Here is a 27992-nt window from a genome sequence, read left to right as displayed (position 1 = left end):
CTTGACATGTCAGGATTTCACAACGTGGATTGCTATGGTGATGGAGCCGCATTAACCCCCCCCCGCTTCACAGAAATGAGCAGAAGCACCTTTGACTTTTGAAAGCTTGCTTTCTGCCACTGATTACAAAACAAATATCCACCTGCAATGAAACTGTACGTTGCAGAATTTAACAGACTGTTGAGAAATTTCACAGTGAAGGGCTCATTTTCCTCAAGGCCACTGGGCTCGCGTTTGTTGAGGGCATCTGTAGATCATGTTTTCCCATTTTATGTGGTGGCCTTTGAGTTTGTATGGCTGACACTTCGGTTATAGTTTCCTTTGTGAAGAATTGACCTCAGTGCGGCTTCCTGGTTATCAGCTAAACTTATTTCTGTAAAAACCCATACTTTGAGAAATTGTTGAAAATTGTACTTTATTCTGCTCTCTGTGGTGCCGCACTGAGCTTCACACTCTGGTTTCAGTTCCCTGCGATAACAGCAGGCAAGTCGCTCCACCTAGTGCTCACAAGAAGAACTGCGTGACTTCATAAAAACCTTGTGTTAAAACCAAACCGATCTTTTATGTAAATGCATTAAATACATGAGCTTCAAGGAGACCGCAATGAAATGTACACATCAGTTTAACAAAAACTGAAACCTTTATTTCAGATTTCATTTCCTTTTTCTTACAAAAAAAGTGCACCTTGGAATGCTCGTTGTTAAATGGACCCAGTATGTTGTCACGGTTGCTTGAAGTTGATCCTTTTCTGGTGCATTAAGACAGCAGCCACTGAATTACCCCAAACCCCTCCCCCTGGACCACAGAGCCGAGTGTTAAAACGAGGTTGCCTGCACGATTTCTCCTTAAACCCACCCACTTGCCCCCTCCTTCCCCAGTCCGGCTCTCCTAGTTAACCTTACAGCAGCGCTCTACTCCTTGGCGACTGCGAATGGCTTCTCCACTTCAATTTTTCCACAGTCGTGAATGATGACATCTTTCAGAGGTTTGTCACGCCCGTCGGTCTTCGTTTCCTCGATCTTCTTCACCACGTCCTAGAAGATAAAACGATGAACGTACAGTTACATTTTCCCCCTCAACAAGACAATAAGTACATAAAATCAATACAGGGTTAATTTGAAAGAAATGTACTCTTCTTTTGGTCAAAGTTGAGCAATGTACAGTTTAACCCTGAACTACAAAATACAATTTTTTGAAAGCTTAATAAAAACATTTGCATAACTTTATATATTGCTACATGCAATTTATGGCCTACAATGCATAGTGCACTTTATTTACAGTTTAAAGAACAAAGTACAGTACTGGAGTAATGTCCTTAATTGTCCATATCTAGAAGTTTAGAAAAAAAAAAACACACTGTATGATAAATTATGTTGTGCTGCTTTGATGTGCAGAGCACACAGTGGTACCACTTTCTACCTTGCATTTACTTTTGATCTCACACCCAGACACGTGGAAAGCTACTAGCAGTTTTCTACTCTTTGAGCACTCAAAGCACTTTCTTACTGCAAGCCTCATTCACACAAACATTTAGTGCTTTTTTTGTTTGTTTTAAAAGCCACACTCACACACACACTGATGATGCCTCAGAAGAAACTCAGAGTTTAGATATCTTGCCCAAGGATACTCTGACATGCAGACTAGAGAAGCCAATGAGGGATCAAACCGCCAACCTCCTGATTAGTATACAACCCACAATCTCCTGAGCTACAGTTCCCCCATCGGGTCAGTAAGCTGGCTCAATGATCTCATGTAGTCTGTAGCGCCCCATTCTGGTTTTCTTAAAGTTTGTGAAAAGAAACCAAACTACGGGAAAAGCAACAAGTTTAGAAACTCAAACCGACTTCGTATGAAAGCATCGACTCAAAAGGACACAGACAAGCTCGCGCCAGCCTGCCGAGAATTCCAGGCATGTCTGGACTTGCGTACATCCGCAGTGACTCCTTGGCGTCACACATGCCTAAACTGGGTCAAAGATCTGGGAACAAAGGCGGCAGCAGCAGCAGCATGCAACTGTTATTTATGTTTGCACGGGCTCACCTACAAAAACTCTATACAGTTTAGGCAGATTTTACTGACTGGGGCTGTTTTAGTTGTCTCGGCTTAAACTTAACAGCACATATGTGTGCCTGATTTATAAGAAGGGAAATAATTTTATTGCAATTATTTTATTTTCCCCAATTGCTAAACCTGAGTAAGAAATTGAACAATAAACTGATCAACTGTCTGTTTTAGTAGCTCAGATCAGCTCCTAGAATTCATATTTCAGGTGATAAATTTCCCCTGAACCCCTTCAGCCATTTACATGACTCTGTGTCACACTCACCATGCCCTCCAGGACTTTTCCGAACACCACGTGCTTCCCATCCAGCCATGGAGTCTGAACTGTGGTGATAAAGAACTGGGAGCCATTGGTGTCCTTGCCAGCGTTGGCCATGCTGAGCCAGCCGGGCCCGTAGTGCTTCAGCTTGAAGTTCTCGTCAGGGAAACGGTCTCCATAGATGCTCTTGCCTTCAAAGAGAAAAAGGTTCATATATTAGCCATTTCCACTCCCTCCCTGCACTGACCTTTGCAACTCATTTGAATGGCCTGATTGCTGCAAACGCTTATCTTCACTTTAATTATTCAGGAACGCTGAAAGCAGTCGCTCTCGGAATGAACTCGACCAGTAAAGCCACAAAAATGGTAAAGGAGTGTTTGTGAGCTGAACAGGCTCTTAGCACACAATAGATATGTTGATGCTGACTGTCTTTGGATTTGGCTAGAATTGAATGAGTAACCTTTTACTTGCCAAACCAATGTGCTAACCACACTATGGACAGAGAGACTTAACTATGTCGGCAGATTGTGATTACGTGCCTAACCCCAGCCCTGGTACATTGTAAGCCCAGGACAGTGAAAATGCAAATTAATTCCTGCTAGAAAAAAAAAAAAAAAAATCTGTCAAGTCCTGACGTCTCACCTCCAGTGCCGTCTCCTCTGGTGAAATCTCCACCCTGGATCATGAACTGCTTGATGACTCTGTGGAATTTGCTGCCCTTATATCCAAATCCTTTCTGTTCAATTGCAAATTACAAAAAATTATCATGAGCACCACTTGAAACATCTGAAATGAATGAGCAGAGAAATACTGATTTTAGTTTCTGCCCATTTTGACCAAATCACCTCCTTCAGTTTATTCACAAATAAAATGGTCAATGGTGACAAAAGAAATGGCTTCTCACCTCTCCTGTTGCCAGGGCAGCAAAGTTGTCAACTGTTTTGGGAACGGTTTTCCCAAACAGTCCGATGACAACCCTTCCAACGTCTTCATCACCAATTCTAATGTCGAAGAAAACCTATTAAAAATACATTTAAAAAGGCAGTTAATAAAATCATTTTACACATGTTTTTGTTTGTTTTTTCAAAAAAATGATTTTTTTAATGGATTTCCATCCATCCACATTCTTCTGCAGGCATGACGGTAGTACTCCAAGCAGAGTAACCCAGCGCTCACTGTCCCAAGCTACCACTGCCATGATCTTCAGCAGGACACAGACAGACAGCATGTCCTCCGTCCGGCCAGAGAAGGAGGCGTCCAAATGCTTTAACATTTGCATCATTTTAGGCAAATGCAGCGGCTCAACTCTGAACCTTACGTTCCCTGCCCCCCAGTTCCACTATTCACCAGAAGACTGGATCCAGAACTCAAGCTGTGTGTGGAGGTGAGCCCAGCTACATCTAATTTTAGTTCTCAATCTCTTGAACTAGCTCTGCCTCCTTCCTGGGAGAGGTGATGTCCTGATTCGTGACCCAAGAACCAGGTTACCAACCCAGGATCAGTGCTCAAAGCCCCCTCCCCCCCTCCACAGCTTGAGCCAAGTCACTGATATTTAACAAAAAGTAAAAACTGGTGGGTCAGAATACTTAAATAGGTAGTTTATGTTCTCCACAACACTGAGAAGATTAAACTCCATGTAATTTAATGAACTGACAGCTGCAACCTAACCTCCCCGAGTAGTTTTCCTGCAGACACTTCCATGTGAAATTATAAGACTTTTAAAGACTGCTCATGTAAGCAAAGCAAGAGCAATCATTAGACTGAAGTTTTTTGTGCCTTTCTTCCCTTTGAGGTTGTCAAGGCACTTGCAGTTATTTGGTGGTAGGTCTGAAGAACACATTTAGTACATTTTTCTTCATCTAATGACCAAAAACAGCAAAATGCAGATTTTGAGTCTGGGGAAATCTCGCTACTGAAGGACAATTTTAATTTTCAAAATATCCCTGGTGTTGTTTTTTTTTTGTTGTTGTTGTTTTTTTGGTTTAATATCAATCTTATAAGACCTGCAACATAAAAGTCCCGATGGTTAATGTGTGAAGTCGTATAAAGACTAAAAGGGTTTCCCCCCCTCTTTTTTGTATTATAGTATAAAATATAACACCGAAATGTCGTTTCAGCTGGCTTCATTATTGCGAGAAGTCTAACTAACATGTTCAGCAGTTTATTTATTCACCTACGACATCCTTTGATTGCATGATAAAACCACGGGAGGAAAAATCTTGCTTAAATTCAACTCTGACCTATGACACCACATATTATACATTTATCTAATAATGAAAGCAACTACTTGATGTTACTTATCGGGTTTTATAGTGAGTCTGTTCCAACACGATGGCTCAGTTAACGGCCAGTTTAGAGCCTTCTTCAATCTGTAGACGTGGACAAACCAGACACAATATGCCAGACAAAAACACCCGAACCCCACACAGCTGCAGTTTTATCTCTTTATATTAGATAAATAAATGAACAGATAAGGAAAAGCCAAAGAAAGGTGGGGCCATTTATGAACAATGTGTTTGAGATAGTTAAGATAAAGGCCTAACATTCTTGGCGAGCTAGCTCCATGATCTCCATGGACAGCTAGCTCTGGGATATTAGTCCATCAGCGTCAGTTTAGTCCTGACCTCACGGAGTGCTCTATAAATGCAATCACAGCTGATATCGGAAAAGCTTAAACGTCTGCTAGCTTAGCCAAGCAGACGGCGTCCTGCAGGCCAGCTTGGTTGTGACGTGGCTTTATAAGCTGCAGCTTCCCGTTAGCATCAGTGCACAGCGAGAAATAAGAGCAAAGATTTCTGCTAAGGCTAACACCCACCTTCGCTGTTACTTTGGGGCCTTTCTTCTTCTCGTCAGCAGCCGAGCCATTCGGGAAAGCGAGAAAAATCAGGGATCCCACAATAACTGTAACAGCTATGAGGAACTTCATCTTTCTCTCACAGAGTCTAACCATCAACGAGAAAAAAAATTAACAGCCCGGGAACGGCCTGTTAGCGATGCTACGTTTATAAAGGGCCGGGGGGAAGGAGTGAGTGGGTATCCAGGGGTGGAGACTGTGGAGGCGCCCTCTCCAAAGGCTACAGGCCGGCTCGACCACACAGGGGCGGAGTTTCAACCCTGCGCAGAGACGCACGGAGCTTTGATTGGATCACGTACCGGATAAGCCAATCAAATGTAGACGCGTAACATTCTTTTTTTTTTTTTTTTTTTTTGAGTGTTCAAGTATTCCTAACAATGGAAAAGAAATGTTTCCGTAAGAAACGTATGGACGATGGGTTTTCTTGTCCTTACACAGACCAGTTTCTGCCAGGCTCACTTTGTTACCGATATCATTCATCATAAACAAGGTTTTATACCTGCAGATAAAAATACAAGTTGCCTTAAAAATGTGTTTTGCTTTGTGTTTTTCAGTTTTAAGTTTTGTCATATGCAAGTTAGCACAGGGTCAACATTGCAATGAAATGTGTTTGAGTCAGCAGTCACTCAGCAGCATGATACAGTAGGAGAAAATATAATAAAATAAAATAATAAAAAATAGAAAAATAGTAAGGAGCAAAATGTTAGAGACATTGTAAAAGAGAAAAGATGACTAAATATATATGTATCTATAAATATAAATATATGTACACTAGTGATTAAATAAGAAAATCTTGAAAAGAAATATGACGGGAGGGCAGATGGGATGTTGCACAGGAATGAGCAGCAGAAAATTACAGTATTGCACTTTTAAATATAAATATCAATAACAATAAAGTGAAGTGACCAGTGCAGATTAAACAGAGTACTTGTGAAGCTGTAGGGTAGCTTCTGAGTGCTGTGTTGTGTGTGTTTAAGTGTTGTGGTTGAGGTGTCGTATGGCTTGTGGTAAAAACTGTTTTTGAGTCTTGTAGTCCGAGCAGACAGGCTCCTGTAACGTCTGCCAGATGGTAACAAGGAGAACAGCTGATGTGCTGGGTGGCTGTGGTCCTTGATGATGCTGTGTGCTTTACAGAGGCATCGCTGGAGATAAATGTCCTGAATGGCAGGAAGCCTTGTGCCAGTGATGTGCTCTGCTGCCTTCACCACCCTCTGTAGTGATTTACGGCTGCTGGCAGAGCAGCTTCCGTACCAAACTGTGATGCAGCTCGTCAGCAAGCTCTCAATTGCACACCTGTAAAAATTTGAGGTGATGTTGGCATTCATGCTAAACTTCCTCAGCCTCCTCAGGAAGTAAAGCCGCGGGCGAGCTTTCCTGATAGCAGTGTCTGTGTGAAGGGTCCAGGAGAAGTCCTCAGCGATGTTGACTCCAAGGAACTTGAAGCTGCTGACCCTTTCGACCTTGACACCGTTGATGTGGATGGGCTGGTGTTCTCTGACTGGTCCACTATCATCTCTCTAGTTTTGCTGATGTTGAGAGTCAGGTTATTTTCCAGGCACCACTCGTACAGTGCCATCACCTCCTCTCTATAGGCCGTCTCATTATTGTCTGTGATGAGGCCTATGATGGTTGTGTCAGCCGCAAACTTGATGATGATGTTGGACTCTTGTTTAGCAACACAGTCGTGTGTGAACAGGGAATATAGGAGGGGGCTAAGCACACAACCCTGTGGCGTACCTGTGTTTAGGATGAGTGATGAGGTGTGCTTACCAACTCTCACCACCTGGGGCCTGTTTGTGAGGAAGTTTAGAATCCATCTGCAGATGGATGTGGTGGTCTTTAGGCACACAAACCACTGATACTGTAGACTACTGAGACAGCCAACCAGGGTCTCAATGAGTCTGGTCTTATTACACTAATACATTTATGTAACTAAGGAAGAGGAAGGAAAAAAAATATAAGGTTGGACTAGATTCAAACCCAGGACCTTCTTACTGTGAGGGGACAGCACTATTCACCCAAAAGTGTAACACAAAACAACCTAAATGATATCCTAAAGGCCACAAAGAGACACAAACATGATCAACAAGACAGAAAACAATCACAAATACAGAAGAGATGCAACAAAAAAATAAAAAACTACCACAAAAACACAAAGCATGCACATGCAACTAAAGTGAGAAGCAAAACAAGAGACAGAATATCTACAAACTAATGGAAAAGCACCAATAAATGAATAAAATGACCAGAAAGCTATGCAAAATGCTGGAAAACTAACAAAAAAAAAAAAAAAAAAAAAATCATACTAGTGTGGCTTGAAGAAGTCCAACCCCTTTCTTTCCAAGCTCCTTAGCCTATAGAAAATTTCATGTCACATAACACCAGAATGGGAATCAAATCATGCAGTTCAAGTACAGAGGAGACTCAGATTTATTTATTCGCCACCTAACAGCACTGATCCATCAACACCGTGTTTCTGGACCCTTTACACATTTATTGAACCACAAATGCAAATTACCTCACAACAGCATCTAATTTCCATTTTAAGACAAATGTTCCACTGTAAGTTCATCAATTGATTTTATTTTAGCAGGTAAATGATGAGAAACAAATAAAACAAACCCATTAAGAAATAAAGGGGGGAAAAAACTTCTTAAAATTCTGTCTATCAGGACTCATTATCTCTTACAGCCCACACAAACACACGTAATATTCTGCATCACCAGTCGCACGACACACACTTCTCTCTCTCTGTATACATTTTAATGACAAATGCAAATGACAGAAATGTTAAAAACATGCAAGACGTAATATGAAGTATGTGAAGTTGAACAGATTGTACTTGCTCAAAAACAGAAAGAAAGAAAGAAAGAAAGAAAGAAAAAAGCAGGAGTTTTGAGAATTCAGCTTACATTCACCTTCTCGGCAAACCTGCCGCCTCCGCTAGTGCAAAGAAACGGTCCTGCTAAACGAAAATGTCACTCTCGTCTGTGTCATAGGGTTGCATTAAGACTCCATTATTATTATTGCGTGCCTTTAGTGGCCGTCTGAGGTATACAAAACATTATTTTACATACTGTAAGTGATACAGAAACCAGTAACAAGAACCCATGAAGAAGAATCTCCTTATATGCTAGGGCTGTAAGCAGAGGAGTCATACTGGCCAGCTTTCACTGATTCAAGCCGATCGTGTGACATGATTAGAGGTTGTATGACTGAAACAGGAAAAAAACTGCAGTAACTCTGACAACGTCTTTTACTTGTTTTATCTCTAATGAGGAGCTACTGTGGCAATTACAGTCTGAAACAAGCGCCTTTTGGATTGACTGCCCCTCGAAAATAGAAGAATTAAACTACAGGTCTAAGCCCTCAGTGACATCAGATAGAGCCAAGAAAGAAAAGAGAAAAACAAACAAACAAACATCCGAAACCAGGTGTTTAATGCAGCCCAAGTTCAGCTTTTATCTTACGGGGATTACCTGAACGTAGGACGTCATAATTTTTGCAATTTCGGCCCGGTTTAATATGAGCATCAACCCTTATTAACAGTATACACGGGACAGATGAAAGATAAGCAATAACAGGTCCATTTTAAGTTAAATAGCTGGTATCTCACTGTAAACAGAGCTTTACTGCATAAAGAAGGACCCGCTTCAGAAGCATATTTCAAGTCGCCATATGAGACTTTCTTATTCATTATTAAAAAAATAAGGATGTTGCTGTAGAGGTTTCAAGCTTAAAATGTCATTGTATGCCAGAGTGTTTTGGTCAAACACTAGAAAAACAAACAAACAAACAAAACACAAGTTGTCACAGTCTAGTGTTTTCTCTGTGCTAAGAAATAATATAAAGTCAAAGTCAAGTATGCTTAGATAACATAGATAACAGTTCTTACGTGTAAATAAGTCAGACACTGAGTAATGCTTGATAAACATGACAGAATAACCCTTTAAAGCTGTTCTATTGACTAAGCTCTATGCACCCAAAGTTGAAGAAGCAAATCTATCACTTAACTCTACCACATGGTCACATGTGCATCCGTTTCCAGTTTCAGCTGTTCGTGTCACAGCTTCAAGGTCATTTTTGTTTGTTCAGCTCTATAATATGGATAAAATATTTAACAATAACTTCTCGTGTATTTTCTCAAGGCACAGCATACTGAAGATATGCAGGTCAGAAGGAAATTTTGCTGAGCCGACAAAACTCTTTGGAGTTTGCGAAGATGGCTTTCGAACTGCATCCAGTGCATAGCCTCAAGCCTCAGGCCACCTCGCGGCAAAGTTCGACCTTAGTTTCTGTGTCAGCCCGAACAAAATGAAGGAGGGACAACAGAGGGGATCAGGGCAGGCTGGATGAGTCCAAGGGCTGGATTTAAAACTGGAGATCTGGCAACTCCATCCCGTCGACCACGGTAGGAGTTGAGACCTCTCCGGTTCTTTTAAGCTCCTCTCACCGTCTGCCATGCTGACAGTCCGCTGGAAGCAAACCTCAGAAAGGCTGCTGGGGAAGTAACTCTGAGTAAAGCAGTCCCTCTGCTGAGATGGCATCCCCGAGCCCAACTGTCCGAAGCGGGCGCTTGCAGACCAGCACCGGTGTGAAGTAAAAGGTGACGTTTCCGCGGCGCCACACTGTAACAGGCTCTGCTGGGTTCAGGGACAGCTGCTCCCGGGGCTCCATGTGGGAGCTATAAAACTCCAGAGGGGCTCTGAGCTCCACCTTGCTGACATCGACAGACTGGAGGCCACAGGCCTGATTGCAGGCCACCCGCGCTCCGGCCATCACCGCCGCCACCTGGTTCCCCCAGTATCCGTCTACTGTAACCAGAATGTGGTAGGCCAGCGTGTGGAAGTGGATCCGAGTGAGATCGGCTTCTGACGATGGCTCACTGCGGCCGTGCTGCTCCAGGATCCACAGGAGGATGTCGCTGACCCGACCCACATCCGGGATGCCTTTCCAGGCCTCCATTTCTGAATGAGGTCCCTCTCCGGCCTGAGAGAGGAAGAGCAGCTCCTGCTCGTTCAACCCAATGGAGCTGACAATGGGCATAACCTGCTAACAGGAATCAGGAAAAAAAACAAACAAACAAACTTTAAATATACAGAACTCCACGGGGATGTGAAGACACTAAGCACATGAATCTTTGCTGGAAGAGATTTTGTTAAAACTCAGAGCCACAGCTGCGCTCCACATGTACCTCCTGCATTATGCTGTTCATGTAGTCTTTGTCGGTCATGCTCGCCAACTCCAGGTGGATGGGAATGTCTTTACGGATGTCAGATATGGCCGAGACAGCCTGCAGACAGGAAGCAAAGATCCCAGAATTATATAGCATAAACCTTCGTCAAGGCAGCTCAGTCTCAGGCCGGTGTTTACGTCTAAGGGAACGTTCTTACACTTATTTGGATCCAAACTGTAACATGACAGTTAGAATCCACATATATCATTCCCTATATGCCTACGGTGTCACTACACACACCAGCAGTGAGAAACATAGTTTTAAATAGATCTGTATAGCAATATTATCATTTGACTTCAGATCAATCTGTTGATCTTAAAGGAAAGGTCAGAGGTCAAATATGACATGATATTTTAAATCTTTACTGTCTATATGGCGACACACTTGTAAGAATTATCAGGCAGTTATAAGGCTTTTTATCAATTTATCAATCATGAAGTTGACCTTGAAGACTTCGGTGGATGGCAGCCAAATTTGAATGTATTATCAACATGACCTCGCTCCACACATCTACAAAGTTTGATCAGAATTCATTCAAAACTTTTCCAGCTATTGTGTTTACAGACAGAATGACATGCACGCACACAAATGCTGCCAAAACCATAACCTCCTTGGCAGATGACCTCAGATTATTTTAGTCATGAACACACAGATAAACTGATGAATAATTGATACAAAGCATCTTCTATCCCCTCGTTACAACAGTGCTTCAAACAGAACTGAAATAGATTTGTGTAAGAAGTGGGTGCAAGGCTGTGTGTGTGTGTGTGTGTACACGTACGAAGAGAGGCACTTTTTACATTAAATAAACTCAATCAATAAATAAAAACATATACACTTCTTGCCTGCTGGATATACTGCTGTCTCTCTATTATTGCAGGGTCTTTACAATATAAAGCACCGACTACCGTGAATCTGTGTTATACCAAGAAAACTGAACTGCGTAACAACAAATAATAATGAAGATTAAAGTTTAATAAACTAAACATGAAAGCAGAAGATGAGCTTAAAGCCAGCTGACCTCTTTCAGCCGCTCCTCCCACAGCTCTCGGCCCTGACCGTCCATCATGTGGAGCCCAGACAAGACGACAAGCTCGGGCTGGAACTCTTCCAGGCTCACCACAAAAGTCTCCAGTGAGCTCATCTTCCCGTTGGACATGTCGTGAGAAAAGATGAAGCGGTTGGCTTGAGGTGCCTGAGTTGAACCCCATTTCTCACCTGGAGACAGAGAAGAGGAGCACATGCACACAGCTGTGATATTACTCATCCAGGCTGAAGTGAGGGAAGAAATCTTGCCCGGGCTGCAGCGTCTTCTTCTTTACCTGCTTTATACTCCAGGATGAGGTGAAACTCATCCGTCTCCTGAAGGGAATCTGGGGGAACAATTATCTGCTCATCCAACATCTCGTGAAGTTTAGGACCAACTGGACCACAAAGCAAAACCTGTTACATAAAACAATATTTATAAGCTCTTCATCCAGATACTCTAAACTTCCCCAGCCTGGCTACCATTTACTTATTTTTGTGCCACTTGCTTAGAATAAATTCCTGGATCTGTGACAGAGATGCTCTAATATCCAGAATTACAGTGTTATAGCGTGTTTGGAGGGCTACCAAAGCAAAAAGCTAATGCTTCTAAATAAATGAAACGTTGTGTACGTGTTTAAGACAGAAATATCAAACTGCTGGTCTACCATCAGATCAGGGTATGTTGCAAGCTTCTGAGCAATCAGGGCAGCATTTCCTCCCACGTAGAACTGGAAGACGACACAAAGATTTTTTGAGAAGGAAGTATTTATTTTAAAAAACATTAAAAGAAATAAAGGAAACAGCTGCCTGAGGAGTAAAGCAGCCCTCTTGCCTTTGCATTGGGGTACTCTGCTGCTGCACGCGCAATCCTCTGAAAAGCCTCCCTGTCACTGAAGAAGCGCTCAGCGGCCGCTCCACGCCCCATGTAATGGATGAAAGCTTCCTTCAAGTCCTCTTTGGAGTGCAGCACTTCGTGATCCTGGCCGATGCCAGGATCCACAGCCAGAGCCTGCAGGAGTGAAACTCCTGAGACCACCACGTCCACGCAGGCATTTACCCTTAGAGAGGCAAGTACAGACTACGGGTTATTTCACGGGTAAATCCGACAAAATGACCAAACTGGTGATGTTAAAAAGGAGGCAAATCCACCAGTGTAGTGTCAGTGTCACAAAACAAGTAACAATTCCTTCATTAAAAACATCAGGGTTTTGTACAGATGCAAGGAAAACTTGCTTTAAAGGTACTTTTTGTAGTTCCCCTATCACATTTAACTAACACACCAACAGGGGGCAGAATTACACCAATGGGTGTGTTGATGTTTTTGAATGTTTACTAATTTCTTTAAGCCTTTAAAACAGAGGTTTGACGTTAATGGCACTTATGGAAAATTGTCATACCCCACGTAGCCTGTGGGTCACAGTAAATGTTGTATTCTTTATGTTAAGAGCAAAAGTAAGGGAATTTGAAACCTGCATATTCTAATCTACTAACACAGGTGAATAAAATGCGAGTGGATACCAAACAGCTCAACTGTTTATTTAAGAGCAATCACAAATCTTTTTTGGTATTTTGTTTGACTTTTCCTGATTGGTGGAGACAAAACACTATTAGTGTTCTGCAATTAATTGAAATCATGGCTTGCAAGAGTAATGAGAACGCTCAAAACTTATAAAATGCAAAATCAAGAAAATTGTATTTGAGAATCATCAGTGGACATCCAGATAAGCTGAATTGGTTTCACCACTCATGTTAAATAAAGCATCTCTTCCTGGCGTCACAGCAGTCCTGGATGCAACTATCCTACCACTTCAGTGGGACTTCCGGTGTATTGTTTCACTTCTCCCACTTTAAAAAAAAAAAAAAAAAAAAAAAAAGGGGGGGGGGGGGGGTTCCATCCCCCCAGTGGGCCGTCCTTCAGCTTCAGCCAATCATCTTTTGCCATGTGATAATCTGGTTGCGTTTATTGGCCATTCCAAAGCAGGCTACAGGTTGCAAATGACTTAATTCTCTTAGACACCTCCTTCTCCTCAGCTCTGACTCATGACAACACATTCCTTCACACTGGCAGAGCAGACTACAGCCTCTTCATGTGCACAGCACCTTCAGGTGACACGCCTGAGTAAATGCACAAATCTATTTCTTACAAAGACCTCTGTTAATGTTTAACTCTGTGACTCACCCCACTGCCACTCTGCTCCACTGCCGGGTTGGTAGAGTTATCAGAGCCTCCCAGGCGCTGGAGATCACCCGCTCCAAGCTGTTCTGACTGTTCAGGTTTTGAGATGAAGTCTGGAAGTTGGGCAGGCTGATGTACTGCAGGATCTGCTCCGGCAGCTCTGGACTGCCGTAGAAATAGCCAACGGCTAGTGCCAGCAGGGCCGCTACCAAAGCCTTCCTCCACATGATGCTCTCCCACACACTCCTGAGACAAAGGAAGTCGGACACTCTCGCTTTAATATTAACCATTGGTATTCAAAACTCATCCAGTCATGCAGGAGATGTTTCATATATTTATACAAGCTGTAACATTTTCTTAATCTTGCAGGTTTCTTAACTAAAACTATTTGGTGTTATCTATTAATGGATTGACAAAAAAAACAAAAAAACAAAAACAAACAAAGAGCAGCTTTTTAATTATTTTTAATTTTAAAAAATGTAAAAAAAAATAAATTAAGAAATCAGATCACCGTAAAAGTCTAAATTCCTCTAAATGTCTTGTATCACACTGGAATTAAGACAGGGGCTCCAACAACTGCAGTCCCTCCAATGGCCACTTGAGGAATCAGTCCTCTACTAAAACATCAGGTTTAACACCAAAATAAATAGGTTTACAGCCTGGCACAGGACAAACAAACACACCCACAACCTTACCTCTATGGATAGTGTCCTTCAATTAAATCAACATTAGATGTTGTTGTTGTTTTAAACATAACATCGATTTGCATTTTGCTAAGGCTCAAAGATAAAGGTACATTTCTGTTTCGCACAAATTTGCTACTTTTTAACTTTTAAATCTGCAAGTTTGTTTATTGTAAATTTCCACATTTGTTTGTGGACATTTCTTTCATCCAGTTATGATTCGTAAATTGATTTATGTATAATGAACTATACTATACTACTATACAATGACCCCCTTCAGTCCCCCAGCCTCTTATTTATTTATTTTAACCTAATACAATTCACATTTTCTGATTCAGATTGTCTCAGTTGATACGATCCAGATTGACACCAAGATGAAACTGCAGGTTTAAAATATGATCTCCGTGTTTCGTGCTAATAATACCAAGAGTTGCTCTGGTAGGCACAGGGAGCCCATTGCCCTCTAAGCTGCAAATATACTGTGCACATTAATGCATAGTATGCTGGGTTAATTTAGTGCAAACGTGGACACACAGAATGTGTTAGCTAACACGCTAGCAGCCCTCAGGCTGTATGTTTGCTCACAGTTTAGCAAAGATAATCTGCATGTAGCAAGTAGCTTTAGCTAGTCGGGGTTATTCGGAGATCTCATTTAGAAAGGAGGCTCGCAGCCAAACACTTGCTGTACAGTCGGATCAGTTTAACAAACAGCTCTTGTTACAATCGAAGTAGCCAAAGCTTCACTGTAAGTTGTCAGCGGCACGTACCGAAAATCTGCTTTAAAGGGATTCAAAGTCTGTCAGTCACGAAGAAGATCCAGCTTCCTGGTAAGTCACACAAAGTAGGTCCAGACACCGGAAAACTACCGGTGTATAGAGGGAGCGGCAGCTGAAGAAGTCGGTACAAGTCATTCAAGGAACACGGAGTGGGGAAAAGACGGCAGACCGCCAGCAGCGGCTTCCGTCTACCGTAACGCGCATGCGCTACTCCACGCTGCATTGAAGTACTGTTGTTAAAGTGGGAAGAACAGGAAAAAAACGTTTCTACTTAGGAGGATTAAATTTTACTCATCAATACAAGATGGTTATTCCAGCTCAAACCGTCAAACTCGGTTTAGTTTATAATCCCAAGTGACTGGAACCAGTTAAAAAAATAATGAAATTTTAATTGCAGTTTTTACTTTTATCTCATTTAACTAATGTCACTTCACTGTAATAGCCTAGGGCCTGAGACACAACCAAGATCACAAGCATTAGTGAAAGACACTCCTTATCAGACTGCTTTAAAAATCCCAAATGACAGAAAGCATTATTTATTGTTAAATCCTTTGGTGAGGATAGGAGGAGGGAGGTTGGCCCGCTTCAGGCGTCTCAGGAAGTGGAGGCGCTGCTGGGGCTTTTTGGTGATAGAGGTGGTGTTGGTGAGGTGAGGTCGTCTGAGATGTGAACTCCCAGGAACTTGATGCTGTTAACAGTCTCTACAATGGAACCTCGGATGCTGAGTGGTGTGTGGGTGGAGCGAGTCTTCCTGAAGTCGAAAATCACCTCCTTGGTTTTGTCCACATTCAGTGACAGGTTGTTCTCGCTGCACCAGTACGCCAGCTGCTGAACCTCATCTCTGTACGCCGACTCGTCGTTGCTGCTGATGAGTCCAACCACGGTTGTGTTGTCAGTGAACTTGATGATGTGGTTAGAGCTGTGTAGGGCGGTGCAGTCGTGTGTCAGGAGAATGAACAGTGGGCCGAGAACACAGCCCTGAGGAGCTCCTGTGCTCAGCCTGATGGTGCTGGAGATGTTGTCGCCGATTTGGACGGACTGAGGCCTCTCTGACAGGAAATCTAGTATCCAGTTGCAGAGAGAGGTGCTCAGTCCCAAACTTGCTGAGTTTAGCTCACTGATATCTGTGCATTGTATAAGTTTTGGGTTGTAAGGTCATACTTCCCATAAAGCCCAAAGAAAGCATACTCTTCTGACTTGATTGGTTTGTTTCTTTTATTCAGAGTGAAAAGGTTTGACCTGGTTCTGAAACAAACAAAATAGGAAGCCACTCAAAACCCCAGCCATATAACATCTTTACAAGCAAGCACAAGTCCTGCCTGAACTGCTTGTTGTTACTTCCTACTTCTTACTTCAAGCAAAGTGGGTGTGGCAGCTGTGCAGAAAAATAAAGACTGCACTTTTTTTTACTGTATTTGCCACACTCAATCACTAATTTATATATTTAAAAAAAAATGCATTAGATTGGGTATTCAAATTATTTCAAAGCCTTTGTGGATATCAATATTGTTTTTAATCGAAACACTTGAACCCAAACCAGGCTTTAGAAACAAAGTTTAGAAAGTTTCTAGAACGGAGTGCTGCCAGAAACATTAAATGACCAAAGACAACAAAGTACAACTTCAGATGCTTGGGGCCAAAATATGAAATAAATATGAGTTAAAGATAAGGGAACCCAGAGACCAGAAACACAAACTAACCCTTTATATTCTTAACACACCTTAGGCGGATTTAAGATTTTCTTTTCAAATGTTGATAGAGGGGAAAAACATGGTCACCTGTGCAGAAGAGCAGGAGCAAAGCAGTTCTCTGCATAAACAGAGCAGATAAGCTAGTCCATGTGTATTACTATATCAATGAAGACCCGTGCAACAGTGTTGTGCATCAGCTGCAGATGGAATAGAGTGGATCCGGTAATGCCTGTTTAATGCAGTAGTTCAGTGTGGAGAAGATTGGTGCCGTCTTAAGCTTCAGTTTCAGAAAACTGTTATTAGTGTCTAGTTATAGCCACTGTAGTATTTGGGGGACCAATAACAAATTCTGAAAGCATTTGTTGTCACTCCAGTAATCCTATCTCCGTATCCACAGGGGGAACTGGCTTATGATTGTAAACGGATACATTTCCAACCTAAAGATAGAAAGTGTCTACACAATAATTCTCAGATTGTTACTTCCTACTTCTTACTCCAAGCAAAGTGGGTGTGGCAGCTGTGCAGAAAAATAAAGACTGCACTTTGAGAAGAGCAGGAGCAAAGCAGTTCTCTGCATAAACAGAGCAGATAAGCTAGCAGCTAGCAGATAAGCTAGTCCATGTGTATTACTATATCAATGAAGACCCTTCTAAGTGTCTACACAATAATTCTTCCCCTGCCTTCAGCTGCTCCATCAAAAGAAAGTGCATTTTCTTGTTCTACATGTTCATAAAGAAAATTCACACGAGACCAGTTCGACTCTTTATTACAAATTTACTATAAACATGGTACAAAAGTCACACATGTCAAACCTTTGACTGAACAAATATGGCTTTAAAACGTAACCTCATATTTAAAATATATTACAGTCAGGATATTAGACATTGTATGCACTAGCTCTGTGCTACTCCTGGTTATGACTCTACAGGTTAAACGGTTATGAGCATATCCTAAAATGTGTAAAGTGTTTTCCTAAAATATTTCATTAAACTTTGAATCTAGCCCTTTGTTTTAAAATAACTTCCCACTTGCTTAGACACAGTGAATTATACGAGAATTGAGGCTGTGGTTTGAATCAGTCAGTATGAACAACACCATACTGCCTGATGCTGTCCATCATGTTCACAGTGTAAAAAAAATTAAAACGGCTCTATGAGATATTGTGTTACTTGGCTTAAATACGAGAACGTTAAATACATCTTTTCCACTGACGGTGCCCAATCCGGAACATAGTTTCAGCATTTCTACTCTAAAACGTAGATCCCTGTGGCGACAGCACGAACTCCACTGATAATGGCACATTTAGTCTGCCATGATTTTCTTTCCCCTAAAATTCCATCAACTTCCGCCATTTATGCGCTGTTATTTTTCCCACCAGTCATCTGACCTACTTCTCAAATCTGCCACAATGCGAGTTGGATTTCAGAAGACACTAAAAGAGAAATAAACCATGCGCCGTGTCTGTGCTGTAGTAACAATGGGTGGAGCACTGCAGCAACAAAGCCTGGGTGACGGGTTTCAGTCCCACTGGGTCAACCACACAGAAACTCTTCTTTTGCTTTGTCTTGTTGTGCTGATGGTTTTCTTAAAAAAACTATTTTTGAAAATCATGTGTTTTTAGCTATAGCTCACTTTAAGTTAGAACATTAGGCTTCTGGGTGGGGCCAGATGTGGGGAGGGTGGGCTCAGGTTCAGCGATTGTGGGGGCATTGAAGCTGACCCGGACGTCCCGGGGGTAAAACCCCTGAAGAACCCCATCTACAACCACATCTGGAAGACCTGCAAGACAAACTTTGCTTTAAAGAAACTTTCCATATCTGCAGTAAAGCACCAAACAACAAAACTAATTTCTCCATGCCGTGCGTTCACCCTACCTGAAGTGCTGTCGGTGAGATAAGGATCCTGAAAGAATCCCAGCACTCGCTGATTGGTAAACTGATAACTGAGTAAGCGAAAGCAAAACATAATCGATTGATTTCATGCAATGAGTGTGAGTTGGAACTCAGCTGTCATCATTCATATAAAACACTGTTTGCACAAATACTGAGAAACAGGAAATACCAGTAATACTCCCACCTGTCATCTTGGCTGTCAAGTTCATCAAGCGATCTGAAATCAGAGCAGATAATTACTAAATACTGCCAAAAATTTCGAAATGAAATGCTTTGTGATGCTGCATAGTTGGCCATTTTATACAATGGAGTTTGCAGGGATGGACGACTTTTAAAATGAGCCACTCGAGGGACTGCAGCTTTTGTCACTTGCTTCAGATTCCCAAAACCAACAGGTAAAAGAATGGTGGCTGGTTCCATCTTTTATATACAGACCATGTTTTTAAGGATTTATTACATTTACAGTATAATTTAAAGAGACACAACTAATAAAGACTAGTGTGCCTACATATAGCACACTAGTCTTTATAATTAGTTGTACCCTACACATCCTGTGTGTTCTGTAGGAGCAGCAGGGACTTAACAGAGCCTCATTAAATGCACTGTGGGGTAGAGTCAGGGTTGCTACTGCTCCAGATCGCTGTTTCTGAAGATTTATTATGTTGTCACATTGCCCCCCGTGACCATTAATAGAGGCGCTAAATATAGCAAAATGTCCGGCTTCTCCAGACTGAAGGACTTACTCCATGCTGCTCTTGTTCCCCGTGTGGAAATGTCTAACGTGGAGGAAGTCCAGCAGCACCTGCGGCACATCTTCATACTGGTAGATGACATCCTGGAGAAAAAAAAAGAAGAAAAAAAAAAAAAAAAAAAAAGAGCATGTTTTCTTTAACAGTTTTTAGGGGCAAAACATCTACAAGAAAGGAAAAAAAAACCCCACCTTTATTTAGACAGTAGTATAACCACATAATATTATAAAGTGTGATCTTTCATCAGCAGAAATATACATAACATTTACCACGGAGCCCGTCACAGGAAAACACTTCCTCAAACCTGAAAAGTGTTTATTAAATTCAAAGTTTCAGGTCAAGGTCAGTGTAGCCGAAATCTCTGAATTCAAACTGTTCTAAACTTTCAGTTTCAAGCAGTTTTTTTCTGTGAATAATGCAAAACTAAACCATTAGAGTACACAAATATAAACATTTGGAGTTACAAAATGAGAATCACAGATCCATTGAACTAAAGTTTTGTGCGTTACTCAGTGAGGTCCTTGCAAATTTCTTTGATGCCGAGTAAGTGTCAGCTGATGGGGTTTTATCTAAATCTAGTCACGGTTGAATAATAGTTCAAAAGATCAATTCTATACAGTTCAAGGAGCACGATTTTACATTTGGTTCTGCATTAAATGAACAGATGAACAGAAGCCAATATGGGGGAAATATGCTCTCTCTTTCTAGGCCCTGTCAGTACTCTCGCTACAGCGTTTTGAATCAGCTGAAGCCTTTTCAGGGAGTTTTTAGGACATCGTGATAACAACAAATTACAATAGTCCAGCCTAGAAGTAATAAATACATGAAGTAGTTTATCCAGCATCACTCTGAGACAGGATGTCTCTAATTTTAGAGATATTGTGCAAATGCACGAAAGCAGTTCTACATATTTGTTTAATATGCACACTGGGGAACAAGTGAAGTTGTTCGTTCTTTTTAACACTTTCTAGTAAGAGAAAGTTTGGGTTCAAGGATAGTTTTCTACTACTTCTGTATCAATATTAGAATAAATTGAGATAAACAACACGTTCCAAAGAGAGGAAAGCACACATCAACACTTTGAAGCCCGTTTCTCATCCTACTGAGCTGTTTGTCTTCACACTTAATCAGTCACATTTTTATGATGCTAACAGCAGGAACAGATGGGCAATTGTTGTGCTGGTCCAGAAAGGTTAGCTTCACTACCCAACAAATTAGAAAGAATTTAATTTAGAACATAAATAATAAATAATCTGATCTAGTTCTCACTTTGTAAGAAATCGTCAGACCATCTACTCTACATGGACATAATGTTGACATCGTTCCATTTACAGATCAGTTTTTGCAGTTTCACACTGACCACCTGTCACCTGGGAGCAGTGTTGGTCAAATTACTTGAAAATAGTAATTAGTTACTAATTACTGAATACTTCTCCAAGTAATACTATTACTTTACTGATTACTTATTTTCAAAAGTAATTAGTTACTTTATTACTTTTTAAAAACATGACACACAACCTGAAGTCAAAGGAGCTTGCACAGAAAAGCGTCTGGACTTCTTTAAGTTGCTTGAAGACGTTTCACCTCTCATCCGAGAAGCTTCTTCAGTTCTAAGGTCAAATGGTGGAGAGTCCCAGATTTAAACCTAGTGGGAGTTTCCCCCCAAAGAGGGACAAAAGGACCCCCTGATGATCCTCTAATCACCTGAGCCAAGGTGTGAAACTGGGTGTGGGTCCCAATCAGCCAGGTGTGAGCTCTTTGTGAAACCTGGCCCCACCTTATCATGTGATTTCCTGACGTCAGATGTCCCAGGATGTGAGTGGGCGTTAAGGCGTCTGGGGAGGGAACTCAAAACTGGATTATAGATGGCAGAGAGTTGGTGTCATAAACCACCGCCTCTGTTCAAAGATGGTCGCTCACAGTGGACACAGATGGCTTCTTTGACGACGATGACCTGGATGACTGAGAACCTTCACAGACGCAACCTGAATACGTTATAAAGCAACTGACCTTTCAGCCCAATTCTTTTATTCTTCTATTTTATATTCAATATAACATTGAATCAAATGAAAAAGTCTCTTTTTAAAACTTGTTTTATTAGTTTTAATATTTGAACATTATGCACATTGCATGAAGCAAATTAAATTATATGCAACATTCTCCAACTGGAAGAAATTTGTTGAACATTTAAACCTATTTTCTGCATATTCTGCATAATTTTTTGTGTTTACACTCGCTCTTTCAAATAGATGCAAGTAAAACACAGCAGAAAATAAATAAACTTACTAAATGACTTTGATCTGCGACTAAACTGATGCTCCACATCTCCTTTATCAGGCTGAGGTTTATTTTTCAGATGTCTCCAGTTTAAAGTCTCAGAGCTCTAACGTGCAGCCGTCACATTAGAAATAAACAGCAGCACATTCAGCAAAAAAGTAATCAAATTAAAGTGTTTATTTTACTGCTCTGTGCGCTAAATCACCAGATTAATGATTTACTGCAGCATGTCCTTTTATAACAGTGTTGCATTTTCTAATGTTCTTTAGAGATTTTTAATCACCGCTTCATTTTCATCTGATTGGAGTAGGTAGCACTCATAGAAAGAAGAGTCATTTGATCTTTGAAATGCCTTTTTTTAGATCGATCAGATGGTGCCAACACACACCTTTCACATGAATGTGCAGGGGAAACTTTGGTTTTACTTGGCCAGTTGATAACCAGCGTTGAGTGACTGCATAACCTGATTTCCACTGTTGGGGTAAGTGAATCCAGATAACGCAGAAATACGTTGGTTATGTTGAACCCGCTTCGTAATCCAAGCCTCAGATGTCTTACCTGGACATAATCTTCCAGCTCTTGCCTCCTCTGCTCCGGAGGTTTGGTCCTCAGATGTTGGTTCCTTTTGCTCGGGAAATCTGGAGTCTGGACGATTTTCCTGAGCTGTATGTGGTAGCAGCACAAGAAGCCTCAAACATTTCAAACAGACAGATCTGGGTCCCATTTAACATCCTTATCATAGTAAAAGCAGCTCTGGTCATAAAACAAAGATCATACTTTTCTGTGGAGATTTTGAAATTCACTGTTTCTTCTCAGCACAAAATGTTTCCTCTCGTTGAACAAGACTTCAATTCTGAAGAGCTGCAAATAAGAGAGCAGGACACACACAGAGGATTCATTCTTTAGTCACTACTGAGGCATGTGGGTCTTTCTAAAAGGTGGGAACTAAGTGGTAGAAGTTGCGTTAAGTGTTGTGCTTCTCTAAAATAAAATGATGAGCAGGGATTAGGTAATAGCGGAAGAAAATGCAACATGACAGAACCTGCTAAACTTCAAACCGAGCATCAGACTTGGGAAAAGGGTGACTTTGTTGCTAGCAGTAGTCAAAGCTCGTCATCTTAATCTGGTTTCCTGAACATTACAAAGAGTTTGCTGCACGGAAATTTTAGACCAGGCACCTCTGGGATGTAGTGTAACAGTAGATTTACATCATGGATGTACAGCAAACAAATTTGAGGCAACAGCGTGATGCTGTTACATTTATGAGGCAAAATCTCTGATCTCTGTTTCCAGCACCTTCTTAAATAGAAGTCTGCTCTGAAAGCAAAAGAGAGTCCAACTGAAAATTGTAATTATTTTTCCTTACTAAGAAAAGCATGTAAGCCAATTGTCTTTTAAAAAAAACCCCAAAAAAACCCAAATGTGTATGTTATGTTTTAACAAATGATTTTTATTATAGTGCAGTTCACTTACACTCAGGTTTAAGAAACAAAAGAACAACTGAGTGAGAAGAATCCTTGAGTTACAAAAGTCTATTCAGAATGACAATTTTTAAACAACTAATGAGAAATTTCCTGCAACTTATGAAAAAACAAAAACAAAAGAGGGCCTCTCCTGGTACCAGCAAAATGTTACTAATGAAGTGAAACAACAATCAGGCGACTGTGGGGCTCCACTTTGAAATAAAGACATTTTCTTTTGTATGTCACAGACTGGTTCATAATACAAGAACATGACTTCTCCACTAGTCGGAGGCACAGAGCTTCTGATTTCACTCTGCAAATTCGATATATCCACTCTTTCTTTCCTTCACAATGATGAGTCAACTTTTAAATAGAGTTAGTATGCTAACATGTACATATCTTATATATGACTACTTTGTATGACTGTCTTTTGCTATTTTCTAACATGGAAGTAGTCCAACGTCGTTATAAATAACTACCTGTAATTTAAAAAAAAAAAAATTGTTAAATAACTTCAAAGAAATCTGAATTTAACGTGTGTAAGCTGTGATTTTATTGTAGCACAGGGAATTGGAACAATCAAGAACAATTATAGTAAAGATGGAAAACTAATTAAAAAACTATTTAAAAAAAGAGAGGACATTTTAGTGTTTGTTAGTTTGATAAAATCTGTTGTCACAACCCGATGAGCTGTCGGTGGATTAATGAGACTTTGAAGGTCTACAAGGCTGCGAATCACCTGCTTTCAAAAGTTCTGGTTTTATTGTACTAAACATTAATATATATCGGCATACAATAGCAATATAATAAAAATAAGAGAGACTAAAACTCTGAGGTTAATAAAAACTAAACCACTCTGGAAACCAAGTGAAACTAAACTGAATGAAAAACATAAAAAAGCTCAGGCTTCACACGGCTCTGAACGCTCAGCTTCTACTCTATGATCTGTGTGATGTCAGAGAGACAGGATATTCTTAATATGGTCATCTCAAGTGACCAGCCTGAGTCAGTGCTACTACATGTTTTAGCTGTGTAGATAGCATTAGCCTTTAGTCATATATGAAATAATCATCATCATAGGATTAATACATTCACACACATTTATAGTACACATATTACTATTAAGCAGTTTGGTTAAAAGTGGCATTAAACAAACTTTATACCGGTCTGACTTACAGTTTGGTACCCTGCATCTTCTTTCTGAGGATATAAAACTCTTCATACTTGTGACGTGCTTAGACCAAGTCCTTTTGCACTTCGCTCTCCAATGTGCGCCTTTTTCTTGTTTTGTATATATTCCTCTTGGCTGTATATATGCATTCTTCTGTTTGCTATTTTTTTCCTGCTGTCTTTACTATTTATACTTTTTGACTCCTGTGCAGTTGGCGTGGAACACCCATAATTTCGTTGTACATGTACAATGACAATAAAGGACTATTATAATGTATTCAATTCTATATCCTTTAGATCCTTCAGGCCCTTCAGATGTCTCTTGTTGTGAGATGGAGGGAGCGTGCCAATTATCTTTCCAGGCTTTTTCATCAAATTTTGAGTTTGTGATGTGAGCTTGACAGGCAGAGTGTCACGAATATGGGGAACAATGGGACTGTGGGCTACTCTTGATTGTGTTTGAGATGTTGTTGATCCTTTCATTTATGGCACAGAAACCATAACAAAAAGCTTCTTTGCAGTGAAATGAAACCAAGTGTTTAAAAAAAAAAAGTGTCTGCTGCCACCACGGTCTGAGTTGCTGTTTCAATCTTTCAGAATTTTTCCACGGTTCTTCCTCTTCTGGTTGATCTCTACTGTCACTATATTTCAAGCCCACTTTTCAACCAATCAGCAAACTGCTTACACACAGCATCATCAGCCTCCTCATACCCTGTTACTTGTTTGGAGAAATGCATGCAAGCATGTCTGCTTAGGCTGCATACCCAAGAAACCTCAGTCTGCGTGAACAGGGCACAAACAAGGTGCCATCGTTTCTGCTTCAGAAGGTTTGAATGGCAGGTTATTGGAGCACTGTCTCCAATAACCTGCCATTCAAACCTTCTGTTTGTGACAGGCAGCCAGTCACAATGAAGCTGGCTTAAGAGAGAGAGGAGCTTAAACTGTTTTTTTTGTCCAGACAGAGTCATCCTCTGTCTGGGGAATTTAGCTTTGAGGGATTTAGAATATGACCAATATACCAATAAGGATTATTTTGAACAGTGAATGCAACGTTACTCTAGTAGAATCCAGGAAAATAAAGAAGATAAAGCTGAAATGAGTAGAATAGGTCCCTTTTAAAAAGTGCTATGATGGTTTTATATTGCTATTTTATTGTGAAGCACTTTGGTATACCGTTGGTTTTTAAATGTGCTATATAAATAAATTTGTATTGTATTTGAGAGTCTGACCCCTTCTTAAAGATGTTCCTGCAGCAGAGGAAGTATAACTGAAGTCTTACATGCATATCTAAGAATTGATCGTCAGTTTAAGTTTTCACTTACAAATAATATAAAGATCTGATAAATTTAAAGAATAATGTGCAGAAGGATTGTATAAATAAATAAATAAATAAATAAATAAATAAATAAATAAATAAATAAATACCAGCTCAGCAAACTTCAACCTTAAAGTGTAGTTCTCAGGTTAATGCATCAACAATTACATCTAGTCACATTATAAGTGAGAGCGGCTGGGCTTCTTTACAGTGTAAAATCACAGCAACTAGGGCCACAGTTACTGTGAGTTGCTGCTGCGTTTACTGAGGAAATCACCTGAACGCATTTAGTAATAAGGATAATTGTATTTGTTGTTGCAAGAAAAAAAATTGCGTAATTCTTGCCACTCTGGAGTGGAAAAAACCCCTGAGCTGAACTCACTGTCACTCTTCCTGCAGGTAGCCCGGCTTACCTGGCGTCCCCGGAAGACAAAGTTTTACTGATTATCAAGCGAAAAAAATTGCTTGTGTCCAGATAAACCGCAGTCGTAATTTCATCCCGCTGGATTTGCGCAAAAAAACCCAAAACAAAAAAACCCGATAACACTAAAATGCCGCGTCCTCACCTTTTTAGTCTTTCCCGACTCATCCACCTCCTTCTCCATCGATGGTATCGACACTTGAATCATGGGGAAACTTTCCTGCAACACCATCGGACAGCGGTCTTTATAATCTACTCGCTGCCGCTGACTGCAGACAGAGCGGTAACTCCACGCACTGTTCTCCGTGTCCGGAAACTCCGGGATAAGGGTCAGTGTGTGCGCTCTGTAGGTCTCCGCTCGGTTTCCTCCTGCGCCCCACCTACACACTAATTGGACAAACCCATCCACGAGCTCCTTCTGGCACATTAAAGGCACAGATCAGATTTTAGGACCCGAAGCGTGACGGTGGGCAGCGTTGACTGGAGTTTCTGCGCCAGTCACGTGTCCACCACACAGTAGCAAGGATGCAGTGTGTGAGGGTTTTAGTGCTCGTGTAGTTTTCTGTAATTTTTCGGCTAACATCAGTATTACAGTATCTAAACAGTTAATAACAGTGTCTCAGCTTGGTAACTTCTGTCTGTTTGTATAGCCTCACCATACCATACTGGCTACTTTGTTAAGTATAACTAATACACTTATAAGAGGCACCATATTTCTTTGTTGCATGAATTCAACAAGGTGTTGAAAACATATCGCTGCGATTTTGGTCCTTGTTGACATAATAGCACCACAGAGTTGCCGCTTATTTGTTGGCTGCGCATCTATAATGCAAATCTCCACCACAATATATCACAAAGGTGCTCTGTTGGATTGTGAATCTGAGTCCCGTGAGCTCACTATCATGTTCAAGAATCCAGTTTGAGTTTATTTGAGCTTTGTGACATGATGTGTTATCTTGCTGGAAGCAGCCATCAGAAGATGGATATACTGTGGTCATAAAATGATGAACATGCTCAGCAACAGTCCTCACTTTTAGTAAACTGACTTAAAGTAAAATGACCTGGGTAAACTTTATTTTTATTTTTTAACAGCCCTCTGTATCTTTAGCATCATTATTACATCCATACAATATTGATTGTAAATAAGGTTAGCACGTTGTTAAAGCAGGCCATACAAAAGGCGTCATACGTTTTGTTGAGCCGTTGTCCAGTTTTGGTGAACCCATGTGAATAGTAGCCTCGGTTTCAAGATTGATGTATGTTCAGAGGTGCTGTTCTGCGTAACTTAGTTGCATTTTGTACTAGAGAACCGCCACGTACTGGATATTTTCTGTTATTCAGACCTCACTCTGTAAACCCCAGCAGATCAGCAGAAATACTCCAAACATCCCGTCAGGCTCCAAAAACTATGCCATGCTTAAAGTCACTTAAATCACTTATTTCCCCCATTCTGATGCTCAGTTTGAACGTCATCGTCTTGACCATGTTTACATGCCTAAATGAATTGAGCTGCTGCCATGTGATTAGATTAGAAATTCAAACATTCTGATTAGGTTTGGATAAAACAATAACCTCACTCAAAAGTTTAAAAGCACCCCAAACTACCTTTCTCTAGTAAAGCTGAATCAGCTGATCGATGCATATAACAATCTGTGTTTAAACTAACTGTTTAATAAATGGACAATGGCATAACAACATGCAGTTCAAAGAATGGACAGTGTTATTTTATGTCATGTTTCACTGATGTTTTGGCCAATTAAATCCAGCTTAGATTCACCTGCAAACACAACTATGCTATCAGTCAGTTATATGTTTATGGGTCAGGGGTGGGCAACTCCAGGCCTCAAGTGCCGGTGTCCTGCAGGTTTTAGATCTCACCCTGGGTCAACACACCTAAATCAGATGATTAGTTCATTATCAGGCCTCTGGAGAGCTTCAAG

The 27992-nt window shown here is 40.9% G+C and overlaps 3 protein-coding genes across 4 annotated transcripts; all 3 read right to left on the bottom strand.

The window, feature by feature from the left end:
* Window positions 1–621: 621 nt before the first annotated feature.
* ppib (peptidylprolyl isomerase B (cyclophilin B)) lies at window positions 622–5356 on the bottom strand. Its single transcript, XM_085412813.1, has 5 exons — window positions 5136–5356; window positions 3225–3338; window positions 2963–3056; window positions 2327–2511; window positions 622–1034 (listed from the first exon to the last, which is right to left on the bottom strand). The coding sequence occupies exons 1-5, from the start codon at window positions 5268–5270 to the stop codon at window positions 912–914; spliced, it is 651 nt and encodes a 216-aa protein (XP_085268939.1). The 5' UTR covers window positions 5271–5356; the 3' UTR covers window positions 622–911.
* A 2230-nt stretch (window positions 5357–7586) lies between these two features.
* On the bottom strand, window positions 7587–15256 carry adpgk (ADP-dependent glucokinase). 2 transcript variants are annotated; one of them, XM_085412811.1, is made up of 8 exons: window positions 15066–15256; window positions 13619–13861; window positions 12272–12497; window positions 12105–12167; window positions 11733–11853; window positions 11432–11628; window positions 10369–10467; window positions 7587–10226 (listed from the first exon to the last, which is right to left on the bottom strand). In XM_085412811.1, the coding sequence occupies exons 2-8, from the start codon at window positions 13840–13842 to the stop codon at window positions 9663–9665; spliced, it is 1494 nt and encodes a 497-aa protein (XP_085268937.1). In that variant the 5' UTR covers window positions 13843–13861; window positions 15066–15256; the 3' UTR covers window positions 7587–9662. The 2 variants fall into 2 exon arrangements, with proteins under 2 accessions (XP_085268937.1, XP_085268938.1); XM_085412812.1 differs by having other exon boundaries at window positions 7587–10223.
* Window positions 15257–17523: 2267 nt separating this feature from the next.
* Window positions 17524–26513, bottom strand: snx22 (sorting nexin 22). Its single transcript, XM_085412810.1, has 7 exons — window positions 26198–26513; window positions 22461–22544; window positions 22242–22346; window positions 19401–19492; window positions 18842–18874; window positions 18640–18707; window positions 17524–18544 (listed from the first exon to the last, which is right to left on the bottom strand). Exons 1-7 carry the CDS (start codon window positions 26477–26479, stop codon window positions 18399–18401), a joined length of 810 nt encoding a protein of 269 aa, XP_085268936.1. The 5' UTR covers window positions 26480–26513; the 3' UTR covers window positions 17524–18398.
* Window positions 26514–27992: the final 1479 nt, after the last annotated feature.

Source organism: Rhamphochromis longiceps, linkage group LG7 (assembly GCF_057381845.1).
Source record: "Rhamphochromis longiceps isolate RC_006_pf linkage group LG7, R_longiceps_female_GT1.1, whole genome shotgun sequence".
In the NCBI taxonomy this organism is placed as follows: domain Eukaryota; kingdom Metazoa; phylum Chordata; class Actinopteri; order Cichliformes; family Cichlidae; genus Rhamphochromis; species Rhamphochromis longiceps.
This window is presented reverse-complemented; position numbering and strand designations above follow the sequence as displayed.